Source organism: Lampetra planeri, chromosome 40 (assembly GCF_965212315.1).
Source record: "Lampetra planeri chromosome 40, kcLamPlan1.2.h2, whole genome shotgun sequence".
Taxonomy (NCBI): Eukaryota; Metazoa; Chordata; class Hyperoartia; order Petromyzontiformes; family Petromyzontidae; genus Lampetra; species Lampetra planeri.
Window position 1 is genome coordinate 3,741,549 of NC_136146.1, and position 16,705 is coordinate 3,758,253.

Consider the following 16,705-nt stretch of genomic DNA (forward strand, 5'->3'; position numbering starts at 1 on the left):
TAGGAACATTCAATTATTTTTGGGTAAAAATCACAAAGCAAACTATTAAACTTAATAGGACCCTCCCTGGAAAATCCTTGGGGTTCAGTGAGGCCTTCCTGGGAAAGTAAATGTTATTTTGATGACAGTCGTATTAAATAAATAACGCCACACATTAGTCCTCTATTGCACCGCACTGCCGTTACAAATCCCACGAATTTTAATTCTCGTTGTTGCTTTAGACGGTGGCATGCGGTGTCTACCAACCTGCATCGTACAGAGAAACGCTCGCATGGATCTAAACTATCGGCCTGAAATAATTAAAATAGACCCCACTTTCCACCCCTCATCCTCTCTTGGCCCCCCCCTCCACCCCCCTCCCCCCGCCCGACCTCCCGTTATCCACTGCACCATGCCTGTCCTCAGATCTTGGGCTGGAGATTTCCTCCCGGCCGCCGACAAACCACACGGTGCGGTGCGGGCCTGGTCTGTGCCACGCTTTATCCAGCGGGGCCCCCACGTTGCGATTGTGCGCAGCCACGACTCCGGAGGTCGTGCTCTCACCTGAGGCACGCGCTTGTGTCCGACCCCCTCCTCAAACACGCGGCCGTCAAAAATTGTGCTGCTTTATCACCATGCCGTGTGTGTGTGTGCGTGCGCGTTGAGCCTCTTTCGCACCGTACGTAGCCAAGCGTTGCTAACCGGAGGTGCGGGGGAAGGACAACAAACTAAACTCTGAAAAATAAGTCCGAGATAAATGGGGTTTCACTCTAGAGTTCAAAGTGCATATCTCCAGCACCACTCGCATCAGCCCCAGGACGAGCGGCTAGAAATTCTACTTTCCCGTGACAGGGGTCCAGTTAATCCGTGGCACGAACATTTTATTTTTGTTCGCAAAGCGGTTCTGATTTTATAGACCTCTGATGGTAGCGGATGCTGATGGGCTGAGTTGCCAACCCACTGGGATTTTCAACTCGGACCAGATTGTGTATTGAGCGATCTAAGCACAGCGCCACACAGCCACTTACGTACAAGCGAATCGTGGATGGCGCATCGACACGGGTCTGCCAGATCTGAGTTTTTGACTAATTAGGTGGCGATGACTAGATTGCGTCATACAGGCACTCCTTGACGTACGCGATTGATGCGTTCGTGGAAAAGCACTCGTATCTCAACATTGCGGTACGTCAAAAGCAATTTTTCCATAAGAAATAATGGTAAAGGGGAGGGGGTTAGGGGATTTCGCTGCACTCGCAGACATAATCGCCTATATTATCCTCGCCTAAATCAACACGATACATGTACACACAATATAATACTTTAAATTTAAAAGAAAATCACGTGAACACGAATATACTTTCTTTGAAATAAAAACGAAACTCAAGAAATACAATATTACTAGTAAGTAGATATACAAGGAAACTTGACAGCGTACGATCACAACGAGAGACGCGAGTCAACGGGAAGAGAGCCGCTGCACGCTAAAGCGCGCGCTAGTTATCGTACCGCACTGGCTGCCGGAAACGCCGTTGGGTCGCGGTGCCAGGCTATGGTGGCGTGCGTCGCGTCGCGGGTCACCTTATTCCGAAAATTGCCTCGCGCGTGTCAATAAAAGGGGTCTAAAATACAAAGCGCGCAGCGTTATTCCAAAATGGCGCACCGCAAAGGCGCGTAAACCGAGGATTGCCTGTACTCGTAAACTGCGCCCCTCAAGAGTGCAAGCGCCCATTGGCAATTTACAACGGCGCCTGATTGCAATTGCGTCTGAAGACGCTGCACAGAAACGCTGTGCGCGTGGTTGTTTTTTTTTCTTTGGAAGAGAGAGAGAAAGCCAGACGGTTTTTCGCCAGTGGGGGCAGAGTTAATGAAGAAGCCTTGAGCCGGGGCTTGAGCAGAGCCAGATAATGAGAATGGCACGGATGGCCGGGGGCGTGTGATTTTTACACAACTGTGGGTGGAAGCATAAGTAGGCACATCGAGCTTCTAAAAAAAGAAAATGGCTGTTTACTTTGTTTTTAATGATGGATAATTGGGCTGCATCTTTGCTGCATGAAAAGCCACGGAATATACAGTGGATGCACTCTCTAGCATTGCATTTTGGTAGTAAATGGCTTACAGAGGTGCTCGTTGTAGTTCATACAGACACACAATAGCCGTTCCACGTTATCCGTAGCCATCATTCTTAAAATACTTGTGCCGAAGCGTCGCATTTCGTTTTTCGTGGATGTTTTACGCGCGGCTAAAATCGTTTTTCTTTTTCATTTTGCACTTGAGCTTTTTTTTTGCTGTTAATTATTGTCGGCCGTGATTTCTTAATGTGCCCTTGTATGGAAATCAACACCACTCGTCAACTTGAATATATTGCCGGGAGCAAACGGATGATTATATTTAATATTTTCTGTAAAAGCACAGGGCAATGCCACATTTTCTCACCGTAATATTCCCTTAAGGACCACGTACTTATTCTCTGCAACATCCGATGCCTTTTGTGTTGGCTTTGTTGCTGCTTTTCTGCTCACGAACCGCGGATCTCCCATGCAAAAAATAGCCGGGCCAATGCCTAAACAGGAATCATGCGTGTGCCGAAAAAAAAAAAACTCGATTTAAACGTCTCTCTCGCTCTGTGGGCACGAGGGAGGAAATGACTGGTGGCTTATTTTATACTGAGAGTGTAGCAACTGGCAGTTAAAAATTGGGGGGGGGGGGGGGGGAGCTTGTAGTTTCCTGTGGTAGGCGCAGCATGCGTGCGTGCGTTCGTGGGGTTTCAGTCCAGAGAGAGGTGGCCCCTCCAGCACCACATCTTCTAAACCGTGCCCTCGCCCTCTGCGATGAATCCAAGGTCTGTATGAATTTTTATGGTTGGATCTTAACGAATACGCGCTGTGCTGTGCCCCGTTCGCAGCACCGTGTGTGTCTTTGTGTGTGGGGGGGAGGCAGCCGTGGGCGGGTGCGGTGGTGTGCGTGCTGGGCTATTAACCCAGTCGGCTCGGTTCAATTCCTGGATGGAGCCTGCGTCGGTGGCGAGTCAAATCTGAACCGCTCTTAGCCCTCTCGTCGCTTGACTAAGCCTTAAAATGAGGTAAGTACATGCCGTACGCGTGTAAACACGACCCCTGGAGAGACAATGGTGGCCGGGCGTGTTCCTGGTCCACTCCATGCAGTCGTCCGGTTCGATTCCGGACCACGACTAAGTTGAGCGACGAGTGATATTTGAACCAAATCAACCTTAAGATGAGCACACGTTGTGGTGTGCAAACATCAGCCCTCGGGAGGCAATGGAGTGCTGGTATCCTGCTGGCAATGTCATAGGCGTCTTGCTCGCAGAACTCTGTCTGTGGTTATAGTTTATGCGATGTGGGGGGGGGGGTCTGCTTCTTTGGTACATAGGCGGTGCGTACCAGTCAAGAGTCTTTGCTGTGCCAGTATTGGTCACGCAATAGGTGGTGAATGAGGAGTGTGGCTCGTGGATTTTTTGGTATGAACCTCTCATTTAATCGCAATATATATATAATATATTTCTATTCGCTCAAAGGCGCTCGACATAGTTTGAAAATACGGTGACGGAATGGAATGATTTGGATGGCAGGGGCGTGCAAGGGTTGAGGAATGAGTGACAGCGATAAAGGAGTACTTGGGGGGATCGTGAAAGGTTGGGGGAGGGATGGGAATGAGTGGAGGGGCGAGGGGAGGGAAGAGTAGAGGCAGTGGAGAAGAGAGCTGAGGCTTCAAGAGAGGAACGGCACGAGGTTAAGGTGGGGGACTGATCTTTTTTCTGATATAGTATCAGTGGCAGGCTTCGGCCTGGGCGTAGCGGTCCTCATGAGACGTCGCCAGGCAACCACGTCAATAGTATAGTGGCAAAATACTCTAAACGCATGTTTCTAAATGTGGAGGCGAAAAACTGGAGGACCCGGAGAAAAATCCACACGACCGCGGGAAGAACACGCACACTCCAAATATACAGTAGGCGTCGGGGTCGAGAATCGAACCTTTAACTTCCTGTATACCAGGCGAGGAAGTTAACATCTCACCGCTGCGGCACCCCAAGAGCGGGAGTCTACTGGCTCTTGTCTACTTGAGACACAGGCTGACGTGATGCGCTTGCTGTTCAACAGCAGAGTTCGCCATATGTGAGAACGCTCGCTGAGGTTCAAGTTCAAGTTCATTTATTAGGTAGAGCCCCGTGAGCCATTCGGCTCTTGAATCGGGTGCAATCGCACGTCTCTGTTGCAAGCACTGCTGGTCAAAGGCGTCCAGTTTTTGTACTATGGTAGAAAGAAGTTTTGCTGGCTGGGTGGAGGGAGCGAGGGACGGACTGTCACGCCCAAAAGACGTACGGACTGCTAGTTCGAATGAAGTTTTTTTTTTCATGACGTATTATTGCAGCTCTAAAAGTAATTAAAAATTGCGATTATAAAAGCATCTCGTTTGGTGCATGTGTAGTTTGCAACCTTCCAATTTATTATATATATAAAAAGCCAGATGGCATGTGTGATTCGTAAAATTGCTAAATTACAAACCACAACACTTTTTGACTTATAGCTTTCGTGATTACAGGAATTCATTTTCTTTGGGTCTTTCGGTAAAGTCACGTAGATAGAACAATAAAATAATAGAAAAAAAAGTGAATGAAAAATAATTAAAATATCACGACGTTTCGATCGCAACACAAGCAATCGTCATCGGGTGAAAAGCAATGACGATTGCTTGTGTTGCGACCGAAACGTCGTGATATTTTTATATTTTATTTTATTGTTTATTATTTTATTGTTGTACCTACATGACTGTACCGAAAAACCCAATGAACATAACACATTATCGTGGCTGGCTTTTTATAATGAACTGGTGCATTGTAAACCGCACATCCACCAAACCGCAGAGTTCCCTTCTGCCAGCGGTGGTGTGAGCAAGGGAATTGCAGGGCTGTATGTGTGCTTGTGGGAAGCTGTAGTGTAACGGTTAGTGCATTGTGCTACGAACCTGGCCACCCGAGTTCGATTCCCGCTCAGGGCCAAAATCAGTGACGATTATCTGAACCGGTCCTGGGCCTCCCCTAGGTCGACTCCGTCTCAAATGAGTATCTGGTGCGATGTGTAAACATCGCCACTGGCGAGACAAAGACGGCCGGGCGTGGTGCTGGCCACCCACCTCCTCGTGTGCCGTTCTGGCGTTCATAGGTGCTCGCTAACAGCACTTGCCCCAACAGTCTGTTAGCGGCTATATGGTCGATCATGGTAGTAATCGCCATCGTCATCACAGCTCCTCCGCCACGGCTATACCATGCAACACGCGCTGTGCCACCACTCTATGGTGACGTGAGTCGGCTGACACCTGCCACGTTAATGTGGAATTTCCGTTGGTGGCTCAGAGCCCCCCCCCCCCCCCCGCAAACAGTTATAATGAGCACAGTGGAATTGCCGCGCGAGCTTTGGGACTTAAACCCTTTAAAATAACGTGCACCCTGAAGCCATGAATTTTGCATTGTGTTCGCTAATTGCGTGTGAAATTTCCGCGACCGTGAAGCATAATTAGCAAGGGTGGTGGGATAAGTTTGGATTTAGAAGTCGTTTTTTTTTAAATTCATGAATATAAACGTTTCGGCAATACAAATGAAGTCGGTGGACTCGGTGGCATGAACATTGGCGGAGTTAAGTTTGATTGGAGGGGCCAGGGGCTCGTAGTTTTGGGGGGGCCCTCTGTACATTCACCTCCTTCCCTTGACTATTTCACTGCCATCCGTACTCAATGCCAAACTCTTCATTGCTATCCCCTGTTATTTTTTTAATTTAAATTTGTCATGCGAGTCACGAAGATAAATCTAAGTTAACACGGACAAATAAGCACCATTAATCCCGGCGCATAACGGAAGCTCTTGCTTTAATGATCAGATTACCTATTGGATTTATCATAGTGCTTTCTAAATTGTGTTTTAAACTGATATAAAGCAGTCGATATATTTTTTGGGGGTGGAGGGGGGCGGCTGGTGGGTGGAGGGCTCTCAATCCCAGGCCCTGTGCTGCTGCAGCACCTAAAAGCCCCCTGCGTTAAGCCGCGCGGTGGTGGCGGCGGCGGTGGTTACGCTCCACGTGAGCTGCCTGTAATCCAGCGCTGTGGAGGCAGCAGCGAAGGGTGTGGATGTGCCGTGTACCCAGACTTGCCAGGAGAAGGTGGTACAGAAAAGTCGTGGATTAATGCAATATGTCCCCTTCTTTATGGGACAGAGTGGTGTTCGCGCGCCCTTGCACGCGTGGGTTTTCTCCGGCTGTGGATAAACATCTGAATATGTAGAGGACTACGGAGCTTGGGAAATTGTTGGTGCCAGCTCACCACTGCATGACTGTTGTCCTCCAGCTTATCTGGTTCCTCTGCGATAGTGAAATGCAATCTGCATGAACAACGGCGCTATATAAAACAAAAACATTATTACGATGACTCCCGGGTGAAAGGAATCCAATGCCCCCTCCCCTCTCTTCTTTGTGGCCCAGCAACTGGGTCCCTCCAGGCCCTGAGCCCCCAGACCAGTTGCACCACCTGCGCACCCGTTGGCTACGGCCGCCGAGTTGCCTGAGGATCTTTGCTCCCTGGCTTTGCTAATTGCAAGGCTGCATTTTCAGGAAATTGGTATCCTACACAAATCCGAACGCAGACACAGCGTTCGTTAATTAGGTGACTTAATGCAGCCTTGGTGCAACACACCCGCACAGATGATCCAAAGAATCCACCCCCGCACCAACCCCCCCCCTTCCCCCCCATAAAGCCTTAACAGACTTTAAGGGCAAGTGCTGTTAGCGAGCACCTATGAAAGCCGGCATTGCACACGAGGGGGTGGATGGTCAGCACCACGCCTGACAGGCCTGTCTCCCAAGTGGCGATGTTTACACTCCGCAGCAGATACTCATTTGAGGCTGAGTCAGCCTCGGCAAGGCCCAGGATCGGTTCAGATGATCGCCACCGGTTTTGGTGGCCGTGAGCGGGGAATCGTACTCGGGTCGCCGGGTCCGTAGCGCGGCGCGCTAACCTCTGCGCCGCCGCTTCATGCACACACGACACACAAACCATTACCGCACGGTTGTAATGAAGGGATTCGGGGAGGAAAAAATATATAATTGCATCTCCGTTTAGTTGATGGAGTTGTAATGTCGCCGTGTGATGATGTTTTGCTGTGGTCCCCGCCATGCGTAATAAACTCGGGGATGAATAATTTCCGTGGCGCAGGTATACCGACTGCCTCCTTTCATGGCAGGGGAAATAATTGAATGGAAAAATGACGAACTTAATGCCCACATTCTGGTGACAGATACACACACCTCTGTGTAATAATAAAATCCCACACGCGGCGCGTGTATAAATCGTGCACGCGCGTGCGTACACCTGTGCAGAAGAGTACTTGCGGTCGGGGATAATGAGATTCCTACCAGCTGGACGTCTCTGGGGGGAGAATACCAAAAGAGGGGATCACAACATGCACCTGTGACTACATTTTCTTGAGTGGTGTATGATTATTATCATTATGCAACTGACAAAAAACCTGGACTTTTAATGTTTCCGGATGATTTGCAGATTTGCCAGTACAGCAGCTATCTCAAAGAGCGGGGACGATCCTTCGGAAAATTCTGGAGAGTTGACAGCGCTATACGTGGCCTTGATGAGCCAATGCTTCCAATTTTGTATTCACTAGAGGATGACCAATTTTGACTTTCTTATGGGGTGGTTACTCACTCAATTTGTCTCGGAGGAATAAAGGTACTGATTGCATCGCCGACTGGGATTTTAAATTGCAAGATTTGTAATGAAGTTCTAACCACGGTGACATCCGAGTGGGTTCTACTGCACCGTATATACAAATTTATTCTAGCTATTCTGAATACACCAATGGAGGAAGGCCAAAATGGTCATGGGTTCGAAGCGCAGCGTCCTAACCAAGGTGCCAACACTGCGACCCGTTACCATGTACGTAGCATGTGATTAAATCATGAAGTTTAATGTTAATTTATGATTGTGTATATTGCACCTTTTTAACACATAGGCTTTCGCAACCAATATCATCCATAAATACAAGTTTTTTTGGGTTAGATCGCGTAAATATATAAATGTGTCGTTAAACCCCCCACCACCCAACATAGCCAATTAGTAAGGTTTGTCATGCAAAGCCACAATATTTGCATGTTGCGGCTTCGCTTTCCAACCAGAGGTCACAATCGGGTACCCGATACCCGATACCCGGCTACCCGTACCCGGCCGGGTACGGGTACCCGTTTGCGACCCTGGTGCGGCCGGGTACAGGTACGGGTAGGCCGTGAGTCACTGGTGAGTAACTGTTTGTCACTCATTTCCCAACGTCTTGTCTCTTCTCACAATTCAAGTTCCTAGAATCAACCCACCCGCGCCTGCAACATGGCTTCATCCCAGAGGTCGCAATCGGGTATCCGATACCCGTACCCTACCTGATACCCGGCTACCTGTACCCGGCCGGGTATCGGGTAGGGTACGGGTACCCGTTTGCGACCCTGGTGCGGCCAGGTACGGGTACGGGTAATGAATCAAAACCCGTTTGCGACCTCTGTTTCCAACACACCGGTGTGCTGTACTAGTAATGAATTGGCATGATCTGTTTACCTGACAAACCTTACTAATTTGCTGTGTCGGGTGGTGGCGGGTTTAACGACACATATCTACGTGATCAAACCCAAAAAACCTGTATTACGGAATATATTGCACCTATTCGTACGTTTCATACACTCTACCGTATACTCTATGTGCAGTGCATTCAATGTATTAATTGGTGCAAATGGACACTGAAAACTATTGCTATGTTTTGCAAAAAAAACAATGAGGAAAGTTTCCGAAACCAACTTCCTCTTTTCACTGAAAAGGGAACCTCTGTTGCATGCACTGCACCTTGCTTCAGCTCTGAAGCCTACAACAGGCCCTAGGTTAGGCCTCACCCCATTTCCTAATCCACCGTCACTTCCCGGTTCTTAAAGAAATAGCCTCGGCGGCAGTTATAAAATTAAAACCAATCTTAGATTGTTGTGATCGGGCAAACATCGCTGCCGTGAGTAGCAACCGTGCTGTGGTTAATATCCTGGTGTGGCTGGGGTTTAGATGGCTTTAGCTTGAGTGTCGTGTGGATGTTTGGGCAAGGTTGCCAGCACATGATCGCTCTGTGCCTATGAAATCTACACAAAACAGATCTTAGTGCCTGGTACAGTCTGGACTTTTTATTTTTATGCGATGGCAATGTTGACCATAACGAAACGAAATACGGAGATATTCCTTGTAAATAATTATTGCATGTACATACACGATTGATAATTCATACGTTTAATGTGTCGTCAGTCAGTTCATTTGATAGCATTAAACTTAAATTATTTTAGCAGCTTGTCAAAGTCAAAAGCGATTTCCTCGCTCAGGCGAGCATTGAGCGATGCTCGTTTTACGTTTACAGCCCTGAGCCAGTGATACAATTTCACATTCTTATAGCGGTGGTTCAGTCTCTCCATAAGACAACGACTGTTGACTACCCTGCAGTGGTCCTCATCAACTTTGGATTTGAAATTAATAAGCCAAAGTGTAAAAATTCAAGGGGTCTATCCTGCATAAATGAGGTGTAAGGGAAAGTTTTCATTGCTGTTGTTGGTGTTTGGAGCCAGTGGTGATCATTCCACATTTCTATGGCAGTGTCCACACAATGAGGCGGTAACTGTTTGATATCCACAAAGCAGGGTGTAGTGAATGTTATCGACCCGAAGCAGTTGACGACTGGGTGGATTTTCAAATGAGATTTTCATCGCGACCTTCCGATTTGTGAGTCGTCTGATCGGTGTTAAATAGTAAATCTTCACAATTCATCATTTGCCTTCCTTTTTGGAATCCGCAGCATTAGCCCGGACTCGGAATTCGCCAGTGGAAATGCCACGGACGCCTGTCCCGAGGATCCGATCGAGTCCCCCAGCGAGGCCCCGTCGAGCCTCCACCCATTGTCGACCGATCTGCAGTCTGCCGCCCCTAAGACGACGGCGTCCGACCGCTGCCCCCGGACGGTCACATCACACCTCGCCTGCCCCTTCACCCTGACCCCCAAATCAACCTCGTCGAACACTTCTTCGTCATCGTCGTCATCGTCGTCGTCCTCATCCACGCCCTCCTCAACGTTTTTTGCGCTGTCGCCCGCGACGTCGTACCGCCTGGTGGAACCGGAGCACCGCCCCGCGGGAACGCAGCGGCGCCTCAGCCTGCAGCAGCCAAGGAGGCCGCTGTGGTTCGACGAGCCGGGGGTCAGCGGGGTTACCGTGCGACGCAAACACTCGCTCGCGGGCATCCCCTACGAGCTGTCGATGGACCTCCAGGCCAAGCAGGTAAGCCGGCTCTGCCTTCACTCGATGGCTCTGCCACCAAGCAGTCAGTCAGCCGATCAAACGATCAGTGAAGTGGTTATTAACCCATGGTTGTGAAAAGTCATGACGCATCATTGTTGTTGTTTTTGTGGATTATTGTGTGTTTTTGTACCTCAATTAGTCCAGAACATGTGTCCACAAGGCCATCAGGCTGGTAAACAAACATATATCTTTTCATGAATACTGACGAAGTGAAGGCTGAAAAAAATATAAGAATAGGTTTTACCCTTTCTGGCAATAAAACAGGTGGTAAGATGTTCAAAGACCAAATATAAACCTTTGACAAGGAATCTAGTCTGCATTAACCACATGCACTTGTGCTGAACATACAAAGGAACATGTTCTGGTAATATATGCTTTGTCTTTAAAACTGATTGGCCTACACCAGAGATGGCCTTCTTTAGGGCCTACTCACCAATGTCAGACCAGAGAACGCCAAAGACGAACAGTGCAAAGACTAGAGGTGTGGACTCGAGTCATGTGACTTGGACTCGAGTCAGACTCGAGTCATGAATTTGATGACTTGCGACTCGACTTGGACTTGCATAACAATGACTTTGTCCCACCTATGAGATGTGGACTCGAGTCATGTGACTTGGACTCGAGTCAGACTCGAGTCATGAATTTGATGACTTGCGACTCGACTTGGACTTGCATAACAATGACTTTGTCCCACCTATGAGATGTGGACTCGAGTCATGTGACTTGGACTCGAGTCAGACTCGAGTCATGAATTTGATGACTTGCGACTCGACTTGGACTTGCATAACAATGACTTTGTCCCACCTATGAGATGTGGACTCGAGTCATGTGACTTGGACTCGAGTCAGACTCGAGTCATGAATTTGATGACTTGCGACTCGACTTGGACTTGCATAACAATGACTTTGTCCCACCTCTGAGATGTGGACTCGAGTCATGTGACTTGGACTCGAGTCAGACTCGAGTCATGAATTTGATGACTTGCGACTCGACTTGGACTTGCATAACAATGACTTTGTCCCACCTATGAGATGTGGACTCGAGTCATGTGACTTGGACTCGAGTCAGACTCGAGTCATGAATTTGATGACTTGCGACTCGACTTGGACTTGCATAACAATGACTTTGTCCCACCTATGAGATGTGGACTCGAGTCATGTGACTTGGACTCGAGTCAGACTCGAGTCATGAATTTGATGACTTGCGACTCGACTTGGACTTGCATAACAATGACTTTGTCCCACCTATGAGATGTGGACTCGAGTCATGTGACTTGGACTCGAGTCAGACTCGAGTCATGAATTTGATGACTTGCGACTCGACTTGGACTTGCATAACAATGACTTTGTCCCACCTATGAGATGTGGACTCGAGTCATGTGACTTGGACTCGAGTCAGACTCGAGTCATGAATTTGATGACTTGCGACTCGACTTGGACTTGCATAACAATGACTTTGTCCCACCTATGAGATGTGGACTCGAGTCATGTGACTTGGACTCGAGTCAGACTCGAGTCATGAATTTGATGACTTGCGACTCGACTTGGACTTGCATAACAATGACTTTGTCCCACCTATGAGATGTGGACTCGAGTCATGTGACTTGGACTCGAGTCATGAATTTGATGACTTGCGACTCGACTTGGACTTGCATAACAATGACTTTGTCCCACCTATGAGATGTGGACTCGAGTCATGTGACTTGGACTCGAGTCAGACTCGAGTCATGAATTTGATGACTTGCGACTCGACTTGGACTTGCATAACAATGACTTTGTCCCACCTATGAGATGTGGACTCGAGTCATGTGACTTGGACTCGAGTCAGACTCGAGTCATGAATTTGATGACTTGTGACTCGACTTGGACTTGCATAACAATGACTTTGTCCCACCTATGAGATGTGGACTCGAGTCATGTGACTTGGACTCGAGTCAGACTCGAGTCATGAATTTGATGACTTGCGACTCGACTTGGACTTGCATAACAATGACTTTGTCCCACCTATGAGATGTGGACTCGAGTCATGTGACTTGGACTCGAGTCAGACTCGAGTCATGAATTTGATGACTTGCGACTCGACTTGGACTTGCATAACAATGACTTTGTCCCACCTATGAGATGTGGACTCGAGTCATGTGACTTGGACTCGAGTCAGACTCGAGTCATGAATTTGATGACTTGTGACTCGACTTGGACTTGCATAACAATGACTTTGTCCCACCTATGAGATGTGGACTCGAGTCATGTGACTTGGACTCGAGTCAGACTCGAGTCATGAATTTGATGACTTGTGACTCGACTTGGACTTGCATAACAATGACTTTGTCCCACCTATGAGATGTGGACTCGAGTCATGTGACTTGGACTCGAGTCAGACTCGAGTCATGAATTTGATGACTTGCGACTCGACTTGGACTTGCATAACAATGACTTCGTCCCACCTCTGAGATGTGGACTCGAGTCATGTGACTTGGACTCGAGTCAGACTCGAGTCATGAATTTGATGACTTGCGACTCGACTTGGACTTGCATAACAATGACTTTGTCCCACCTATGAGATGTGGACTCGAGTCATGTGACTTGGACTCGAGTCAGACTCGAGTCATGAATTGGATGACTTGCGACTCGACTTGGACTTGCATAACAATGACTTTGTCCCACCTATGAGATGTGGACTCGAGTCATGTGACTTGGACTCGAGTCAGACTCGAGTCATGAATTGGATGACTTGCGACTCGACTTGGACTTGCATAACAATGACTTTGTCCCACCTATGAGATGTGGACTCGAGTCATGTGACTTGGACTCGAGTCAGACTCGAGTCATGAATTTGATGACTTGCGACTCGACTTGGACTTGCATAACAATGACTTTGTCCCACCTCTGAGATGTGGACTCGAGTCATGTGACTTGGACTCGAGTCAGACTCGAGTCATGAATTTGATGACTTGCGACTCGACTTGGACTTGCATAACAATGACTTTGTCCCACCTCTGAGATGTGGACTCGAGTCATGTGACTTGGACTCGAGTCAGACTCGAGTCATGAATTTGATGACTTGCGACTCGACTTGGACTTGCATAACAATGACTTTGTCCCACCTATGAGATGTGGACTCGAGTCATGTGACTTGGACTCGAGTCAGACTCGAGTCATGAATTTGATGACTTGCGACTCGACTTGGACTTGCATAACAATGACTTTGTCCCACCTATGAGATGTGGACTCGAGTCATGTGACTTGGACTCGAGTCAGACTCGAGTCATGAATTTGATGACTTGCGACTCGACTTGGACTTGCATAACAATGACTTTGTCCCACCTCTGGCAAAGACAAAGCACTGTCAGAGCATTCATTGCTCGGTGTGAGTAGCTACAAACTCATATTTTTTTCTTACTTTGATACTGGCAAAAATGTAAAAAAAAAAAATTTAAGTTAAGGCAATTAATTTCTTCTAGCAAATTTCGCAGCATGGAAGTGTATTTCAAATACCCTCTCGAACTATCTCAAGTAGAGGCTGTTACTCCAAGAGTGGTGTGAGTGAGATTGCAAGGCTGCAACCATCTCATTGGCAAAGAGAGGAGTTCGTTTTTTTGACGGAAGCCAAAACCCCACTCCCCCCCCTCCCCCCCCCCCCCCTCAAAAAGAGCACGTGAAGTCAAAGTGCTGTCTCCACTGATTTTGGCCAGTGCTCGTGCCTCCCGTTCGCAGGGATGTCGTACAAAGTCCACATTCTCATGGCAGGGATGAGTATATAGCCAGCAGAGAGAACTCCTGTTCATTTCCCACAAAGTGATACTCATTTTTAGTGAGCTGGGATTGATGAAGGCTTGAGCTGACCCCCAACTGTTGAAATAATTTTTACGTTTGTCACAGATGTATCTTTGTGAACACCTTAGTTTGTTGGCCTTCCCCTGCACGTCCGATTAGAACGGTTGGCTACATACGGTGTGAAAGATGTTAACTCCCCTGCCTGATATGCAGGAGGTCGTGGCTTCGATCCTGACCCTGATATCCTGTATATTTGTAGTTTGCGTGTTCTCCCCGTGGTCACGTGCGTTTTTCTGCAGGTCCTCCGGGTTTGTAACTTCACATTTAGAATCGACGTGCATTTCGAGTATTTGACTGCTTGAAATGTCGACGTAATAAGCCACTTCGTTGAGCTAACATCTGCGGCCAGGTCGCTTCTGAAGGAGCTGTAAAACTCAGTGGGCCTTCCCTGGTAAAATAAAATATATATCTTCTTTAATGGTTTAGTTTACATAATTAACGACCTTTCACCTTCATTGTCACAGCACCAGGCAGACATTCTGATGCACTCTCTCTCCATCTCTCTCCATTTCTCTCCATCTCTGCGCTGCCTCCGTTCCGGTGCCTTCGTCTGGCTCCAACGCCACAGACCGAGGTGCTGGAGAGACGCTACGGGGGCTACGCGGAGAGCCGGCGTGCTGCTCGCACCATCCAGGCCGCCTTCCGGCAGCACCAGATGCGCAAGCAGTTCGAGCGAATCCGCATGTCGTCGAAGGGGGGCGGCAGCTCGAGTACCCCCTCCCCATCCCCCACGGCTCGCACAGCCAATCAGCGCGGTGCCCGCGACACTCCCGGCGGTGGTGGTGGTGGCGGTGGTGGTGGCGGTGGTAGTGGCGGCGGTGCAACGGAAGGTGGTGGCGGAGACGTGGCTGATATTGGAGGTGGCGGCGGCGGTGGTGGCGGTGGTGGTGGCGGTGGTATTGATTTTGGCGCTGACAGTGGCAGAGGTGGCGGTAGTGGCGATGTAGGTGGTGCTGATGGTAGTGGCAATGATTGCAACAGTGGAGATGGTGGTGACATTGACAGAGGTGGTGGTGTAGATGGTGATGGTGACCATCACGCTACGACTGTTCCAGCTGAAACAAGGACATCGCCGGCAGCTGTGGAAGATCTCTGCTTAGGTCAAAATTCCCTGCATTCCAATGAACATGCGAGCGGCAAAGATTTGGAAAACCTCGATGGAACAGTCAACAGGCCAGGCGATGTCTGCCACGCCAGCGTCGTCAGTAACTTGAAAGCAGATGAACAGAGCGGCAATCACGTGGAAGGCAATGATCATGACGACGACGACGACGATGACACGGAAGGTGACAGAGGAGAGAGCAATGGAGTGGCAGACTCCTTCATCAAGGTGACCCTGTTTATCGATGAGGACACGCTGGTCCCACCGGGCCGCGACGAGGTTTGTGTGACCCGTCCCGACGATGGACCGGAGAGCGGCGATGGGTTGCAAGCGAGCGAGGAGGAGTGCGTCATCGGAGGAAGCTGCGCGATTCCCAGTGACAAGCCGGAGCCCTCCATGAACGTTGTGGATCAGAGGAACCGCGAGCGCCGCACTCCGAAAACGAGCAGCAGGGATTTCGGCGTTGTCACGGACAAAGTGCCAATGCACTGCTTGCTAAGCCGCGAAGGAGAGGAGTTGTTGGCGGCGGTGAAGGAAGTTGACGAGACCGCCGCAGGCGATGCCGACAAAGGTACAGAAGCTGAAGAACCAGCAGGTCGAGCGGGTGAAAGGGATGACAACGCGGGCAGCGGGACGACGCAGGAATGTAACGCCCGGCAATGTGTCGCCGTGAACCAGAGCCTTTACAATGGCAAGTCGCCGAGTGGGAACATCCAAGACTTTACCGGCGTCAACGGGAGCGACGGAGGCAATGACGATGAGCGAGATGACGGAGACGATGGCGACGGTGAGGATGATGACGGTGACCTGTGCGCAGAGGGCAACACGGGCTCGTCGGCCGTGCGACGAGATGACGAAGACGAGGGGAGCACATGTCGAACCGAGGAGGGCTCCTCGCTGTGTTCGTCGGTGGCTGCGGCACCGGCGACAACGACGACGGGAGGAGGAGGAGGGATGGCGGTCGTGGACCAGGGAGTGGAGTCGCTGGATTTCCTGGACGAGGTGGAGACGATACCGCGGGACGGGGGCCTCCAGGGGTGGGACACGAGCAGCGTCGCGGCGCAGCGCAAGCGTCAATACCGCGTGGGCCTCAACCTCTTCAACAAGTGGGTGCCGCAGTGACGAGATGTTAACTACCTCGCCTGGTATACAGGACGCGACCTGGGTTCGATCCCGACATTGACGATCCCTGATATATTTGGGATTTGCATGTTCTGCCCGTGGTCGCTTGGATTTTTCTCTTGGTCCTCCGGTTTCCCCCTCCACATGTAGAAACACGCGTTCAAGAGTATTTGGCTGCTCTAAATTCCCACGTGAATCAGCCACTTCGTTGAGCTTTAAATTGTGGCCAGGTTACTTTGATAAATAAGTATATAGCTCAGTGGGCCTTACACCTGATAAAATAAGAAAAG

The 16,705-nt window shown here is 49.3% G+C and overlaps 1 protein-coding gene across 3 annotated transcripts in view; it reads left to right on the forward strand.

Annotated features, from left to right (window-relative positions):
• Window positions 1-16,705, forward strand: part of LOC144731737 (uncharacterized) — an 81,416-nt gene that overhangs the window by 36,276 nt on the left and 28,435 nt on the right. Inside the window, exons 1-3 of one of the 3 annotated variants that reach the window (XM_078612945.1) lie at window positions 2,701-2,818; window positions 9,860-10,337; window positions 14,760-16,399. In XM_078612945.1, coding sequence (XP_078469071.1) covers window positions 2,808-2,818; window positions 9,860-10,337; window positions 14,760-16,399 — 2,129 coding nt within the window. In that variant the 5' untranslated portion in view covers window positions 2,701-2,807. Of the gene's footprint in view, window positions 1-2,700; window positions 2,819-2,968; window positions 3,059-9,859; window positions 10,338-14,759; window positions 16,400-16,705 lie in introns of those variants that run through there. The other 2 variants (XM_078612946.1, XM_078612944.1) reach the window with 2 other exon arrangements.